This window comes from Nansenia antarctica, assembly GCF_963989245.1.
Source record: "Nansenia antarctica genome assembly, chromosome: 10".
Classification (NCBI taxonomy): domain Eukaryota; kingdom Metazoa; phylum Chordata; class Actinopteri; order Argentiniformes; family Microstomatidae; genus Nansenia; species Nansenia antarctica.
In genome coordinates this window covers 27,093,818-27,099,817 of record NC_137680.1, presented here as the reverse complement: position 1 = coordinate 27,099,817, position 6,000 = coordinate 27,093,818, and the positions used below count along the sequence as shown (strand labels likewise).

The 6,000-nt window shown below is 55.2% G+C and overlaps 1 protein-coding gene across 1 annotated transcript in view; it reads right to left on the bottom strand.

Annotated features, from left to right (window-relative positions):
* The window catches only part of smarcc1a (SWI/SNF related BAF chromatin remodeling complex subunit C1a), a gene marked incomplete at its 5' end in the record, with an annotated part of 40,012 nt that overhangs the window by 10,902 nt on the left and 23,110 nt on the right, over nucleotides 1-6,000 (bottom strand). Inside the window, 3 exons of the mRNA XM_080540611.1 lie at nucleotides 2,105-2,239; nucleotides 3,005-3,174; nucleotides 4,027-4,195. Of these exons, the coding sequence (XP_080396737.1) occupies nucleotides 2,105-2,239; nucleotides 3,005-3,174; nucleotides 4,027-4,195 (474 nt within the window). The remainder of the gene's footprint in view (nucleotides 1-2,104; nucleotides 2,240-3,004; nucleotides 3,175-4,026; nucleotides 4,196-6,000) is intronic.

Genomic DNA, 6,000 nt, shown 5'->3' with positions numbered 1-6,000 from the left:
GGAGGGAGGGAGGGTGGGAAGAGAGGGTGAGCGGAAGAAAAGAGAAGGGATAGTGAAACAGGACCGTCGGGTAAGCAGGAAAAGGGAGAGAGGGGAAGGGGGGAGAGGGAAGGGGGGGGAGAGAGGGGAAAGGGGGAGAGAGGGGAAGGGGGAGAGGAGAAGGGGGAGAGAGGAGAAGGGGGAGAGAGGGAAAGGGGGAGAGAGGGGAAGGGGGGAGAGAGGGAAAGGGGAGGGGGGAGAGAGGAGAAGGGGGAGAGAGGAGAAGGGGGAGAGAGGAGAAGGGGGAGAGAGGGAAAGGGGGAGAGAGGGGAAGGGGGAGAGAGGGAAAGGGGGAGAGGAGAAGGGGGAGAGAGGGAAAGGGGGAGAGGGGAAGGGGGAGAGAGGAGAAGGGGGAGAGAGGGAAAGGGGGAGAGAGGAAGGGGGAGAGAGGGGAAGGGGGAGAGAGGGGAAGGGGGAGAGAGGGAAAGGGGGAGAGAGGGGAAGGGGGAGAGAGGGGAAGGGGGAGAGAGGGGAAGGGGGGAGAGAGGGGAAGGGGGAGAGAGGGAAAGGGGAAGGGGGAGAGAGGAGAAGGGGGAGAGAGGAGAAGGGGGAGAGAGGGGAAGGGGGAGAGAGGAAGGGGGAGAGAGGGAAGGGGGAGAGAGGGAAAGGGGGAGAGAGGGGAAGGGGGAGAGAGGGAAAGGGGGAGAGAGGAAGGGGGAGAGGGGAAGGGGGAGAGAGGGAAAGGGGGAGAGAGGGGAAGGGGGAGAGAGGGGAAGAGAGGGGAAAGGGGGAGAGGGGAAGGGGGAGAGAGGGGAAGGGGGGAGAGAGGGAAAGGGGGAGAGAGGGAAAGGGGGAGAGAGGGAAAGGGGGAGAGGGGAAGGGGAGAGAGGGGAAGGGGGAGAGAGGGGAAGGGGGAGAGAGGGGAAGGGGGAGAGAGGGGAAGGGGGAGAGAGGGGAAGGGGGAGAGAGGGGAAGGGGGAGAGAGGAAGGGAGAGAGAGGAAGGGAGAGAGAGGAAAGGGGGAGAGAGGGAAAGGGGGAGAGAGGGGAAGGGGGAGAGAGGGGAAGGGGGAGAGAGGGGAAGGGGGAGAGAGGGGAAGGGGGAGAGAGGAGAAGGGGGAGAGAGGAAGGGGGAGAGGGGAGAGAGGAAGGGGGAGAGAGGGTAAGGGGGAGAGAGGGGAAGGGGGAGAGAGGAGAAGGGGGAGAGAGGGGAATGGGGGGGTTGGCTGGAAATGTCAATAGAACAATTGATTTTCATGCAAAAACAACCCTGTGTCCCCCAACAGTGGATCTGTGGGGGAATTTCATTACCGTGGAACAGAGATGGAGAGAACCGGAAAAAAGAGAGGGAAGAATGGAGAGGGAGAGAGAGTCAATTCCCCATTAGAGCCCTGGTAACTCAGTTTGTGGAAATTAATGGAGTGGAAAGATAGTGAGGCGTGCCCTTTCCTGTGTTTGTGTGTGTGTGTGTGTGTGTGTGTCTGTATCTGTGTGTCTGTCTGTCTGTGTATGTCTGTCTGTATCTGTCTTTGTGTGGGTGTGTGTGTGTGTGTGTGTGTGTCTGTATCTGTGTGTCTCCTCTGTCTGTCTGTCTGTGTATGTCTGTCTGTCCTCTGTCTTTGTGTGTGTGTGTGTGTGTGTGTGTGTGTGCATGTCTGTCTGTGTGTGTGTATGTGTGTGTGTGTGTATGTGTGTGTGTGTATGTGTGTGTGTCTGCCTGTGTGTGTGTGTGTGTGTGTGTGTGTGTGTGTGTGTGTGTGTAAATGCAAGAGAGTGCGGACAGGGTGTGTGTGTGTGTGAGCGGACAAACAGTCTGTGAGAGGGGGTGTCTCCTCTCTCAGTGTGTGTGTGTGTGTGTGTGTGTGTGTGTGTCCCAGCCTGTGGTGACCGTGGGAGACTGAGTGGTTCCAGGAGGTTGTGTCCAGCAGAGCTCCTCCCTGTTTACACACGCTGCCCCCCCACGACCCCCCACACACACATACTGTTACACTACTACTGCTGAGTATGTGTCCGTGTGTGTGTGCGTGCGTGTCTGTGCGCAAGGTCTACCTGGCAGCAGGACTACACGGTCTCCCTCCCTCCCTCCCTCCCTGAACTACATTTCCCATGATGCAGCGCTCCACTCACAGCCTCCTTCTCCCGGTCCATGATGGTCTCCAGCTCCTCAAAGTGCCTCAGTTTGATCTCCAGCTTCTTCATCTGCGTCTCCACCAGCAGAGCCACCAGCGACTTGATCTTCCTCTCCTCCACCGCCGCCAGGTGCTACACAGAAGGGAAGGGGGGGGGGGAGACAGGGAGGGAGGGAGAGAGAGAGGGGGGAGGGGGGTTAGAGGGGAGCGAGGGAGGGGAGGGGGAGGAGAGAAAAGGGGGGAGAGAAAGGGGGGGAGAGAAAGGGGGAGAGGGAGGGAGAGAGAGAGGGGTTAGGGGGAGAGAGAGGGAAGGGGGGGAGGAGAGAGAGGGAAGGGGGGGAGGAGAGAGGGGAGGGAGGGGAGAGAGAGGGAGAGAGAGAGGGAGGGAGGTTAGGGAGGGAGAGAGAGGGGGGGGTTAGGGGAAGGAGAGAGAGGGAGGGGGGAGAGAGAGAGAGAGAGGGGGGAGGAGAGAAAGGGAGGGAGAGAGAGAGAAAGAGAGAGAGGGGGGGGGTATAGTGGAAAAAGAGAAGAGGGTTACTCTCATGGAACATTAGGTGCAACAGACCATGGGTCAAACCGGTGCACGTATTTGGCTAATAGCGATGGGTTCTGTGTAGCTGTGTACTGTGTACACAGACAGCACAAAACACACACACACCCACCCCCCACACACACCCTCCCCTCCCCTCCCCCCTACACATTTCTACACCCCTCCTAAATTTCGTTGTTTGGTACCTGTACTGTAGCAATGACAATAAAGACCATTCATTCATTCACATACACACACACACACACACACACACACACACGCACACACGCACACACGCACACACACACACACACCCTCCCCTCCCACCTTCCTCACACCCCCCTCCCCTCCCTCACCCCCCTCCCTCACCTTGGCCTTGGTGGCAGCAGAGGCCAGGGCGGCGGCGGCGGCAGTGGCGATGTTCCCGTCCCCTCCGTCGGGCTCCAGCTTCTTCCTCTTCTCCTCCTCCTCCGCGGGCTCCTTCTCCTCCTTCTCCTTCTCCTCCTCAGACGTCTCCATCACCTCCTCCTTCTCCTTGTCTGAAACCGCCACCGCAGGAGAGAGAGAGAGAGAGAGAGGAAGGGAGGGGGAGAGGGAGGGGGAGAGAGAGAGAGAGAGAGAGAGAGAGGAAGGGAGGGGGAGAGAGAGAGAGAGAGGAAGAGGAAGAGGCTCAGATGACTAGCTCACCTACTACAAGTCTTCATCGCTTTATTTCCTCATTCTACTTTGTTATTCCCAGGGTTCCCACACCTTCTGAAACACCAAATTCAAGGACCCAACACAGCATAGTTTGAGACAGATCCAGATGAGAATTTATATAATAGGAACTATCCGCTCACAGACAACAATTAAAAAGAGAGGCTTGAATGTGTGAACACTAGGTGGTCTCTTGCCTTCTCTTCCACCGCACAGCAAAACAATATATTGTGAAATATGTGTAAACTTAAGCAATACAGAGACTTATTTAGTTTTGCTACGGGTTACGGAACCGTGTGTTACGGGCTAAGGAGGTCTGTGTGTTGCTATCGGCTACATTTCCTCTGAACGATGAACCAACTAGGGGGTCTTGGCCTCTCCCTCTCCCTCTCCCCCTCCTCTGCCCCTCCCTCCCCCCCCCCCCCTCCTCTGCCCCTCCCTCTGCAGTACCTGGTGCTGTGGTCTTGGCCTCTCCGACTCCCCCCCCCCCCCCCTTCCTCTGCAGGACCTGGTGCTGTGGTCTTGGCCTCTCCTCCCTCCCTCCCTCTGCAGTACCTGGTGCTGTGGTCTTGGCCTCTCCCCCTCCCTCCCTCTGCAGGACCTGGTGCTGTGGTCTTGGCCTCTCCTCCCTCCCTCCCTCTGCAGTACCTGGTGCTGTGGTCTTGGCCTCTCCTCCCTCCCTCCCTCTGCAGTACCTGGTGCTGTGGTCTTGGCCTCTCCTCCTTCGCTCTCCCCCTCCTCCCGCTCCGAGGGCTCTGTGGTCTCACTCTTCACCTTCTCCCCCTCCGCAGGGTTAGGGTTGGGGTGTACCCCAGGCTTCTCTGCCGACTCACTGGGCTTCTCTGCCTCGTCCTTGGACTCAGCCTGAGAGACGAGAGAGACAGAGAGATGAGACAGAGAGTTAGACAGAGAGAGAGAGACAGAGAGTTAGACAGAGAGAGAGAGAGACAGAGAGAGAGAGAGAGACAGAGAGAGGGAGACAGAGAGAGAGTGAGTGAGACAGAGAGGGAGACAGACAGAGTGAGACAGGGAGAGATACAAGAGTGAGACACAAGAGCGAGACAGAGAGTGAGACAGAGAGACAAGAACGAGACAGAGAGTGAGACAGAGTGAGATATACAGAAAGAGTGAGAGAGAGAGACAGAGAGTGAGATGATAGCTCTCTGAGAACAACAGACTGTGATTACAGAGCTGCACATCTTTGAGAAAAGGGTAGAAGGTGAGAAAGAGGTAGAAGGTGAGAAGTAGAGAGATAAACCTGATAGAAAGACAACAAAAGGTTCTGTAGCAGGACAGAGCTGGACAGCGTTGAAGGTAACAACACTCCTTCAGTTTGTCCACGACGTGATGAGTCACTCGCAGCAAGCTTGCCGTGTTTCCGTGGCAACACGACGGTTTTAGAAACGTGGGTTTATAGGTAACACAGACATAAGTATGTAAGTGTACGATTTAATGAACTCAACATTGGAAAAATGTAAGAAAATAAGCTGGGCTCTAAACAGAAGTGGGGGATGAACAGTCCAGAGCCCTGTACGAGAGTCACACACTCAACTGACAACAGCCTTTTTGTGTTTTGTTTTTTAGTTTCTATTGAACTGAGATAGAATTAAACAGTGACCCAAAAACTGAGGTTGAACTAACCCTAACAACCCTGGGTCTGGTGAACAGAACTAACCCTAACAACCCTGGGTCTGGTGAACAGAACTAACCCTAACAACCAGAGGGTCAGGTGAACAGAACTAACCCTAACAACCAGAGGGTCTGGTGAACAGAACTAACCCTAACAACCAGAGGGTCTGGTGAACAGAACTAACCCTAACAACCAGAGGGTCTGGTGAACAGAACTAACCCTAACAACCAGAGGGTCTGGTGAACAGAACTAACCCTAACAACCAGAGGGTCTGGTGAACAGAACTAACCCTAACAACCAGAGGGTCTGGTGAACAGAACTAACCCTAACAACCAGAGGGTCTGGTGAACAGGACTAACCCTAACAACCAGAGGGTCTGGTGAACAGAACTAACCCTAACAACCAGAGGGTCTGGTGAACAGAACTAACCCTAACAACCAGAGGGTCTGGTGAACAGAACTAACCCTAACAACCAGAGGGTCTGGTGAACAGAACTAACCCTAACAACCAGAGGGTCTGGTGAACAGAACTAACCCTAACAACCAGAGGGTCTGGTGAACAGAACTAACCCTAACAACCAGAGGGTCTGGTGAACAGAACTAACCCTAACAACCAGAGGGTCTGGTGAACAGAACTAACTCTAACAACCAGAGGGTCTGGTGAACAGAACTAACCCTAACAACCAGAGGGTCTGGTGAACAGAACTAACCCTAACAACCAGAGGGTCTGGTGAACAGAACTAACCCTAACAACCAGAGGGTCAGGTGAACAGAACTAACCCTGACAACCCTGGGTCTGGTGAACAGAGGTTGAACTGACCCTAATGGACACTAATGACGTTGTCACAGAGCACTGGCCAGTAGAGCGTGGCTAACTCCATCTGACGCTATGAGAGATGGGGAGCATGGAGGAGCAGAGAGAGAGAGAGAGAGAGAAATAGAGAGAGAGAGAGAGACAGAGGGAGAGATAGAGAGAGATAGAGGGAGAGAGAGAGAGAGAGAGAGAGAGAGAGCGATAGAGGGAGGGAGAGAGAGAGAGG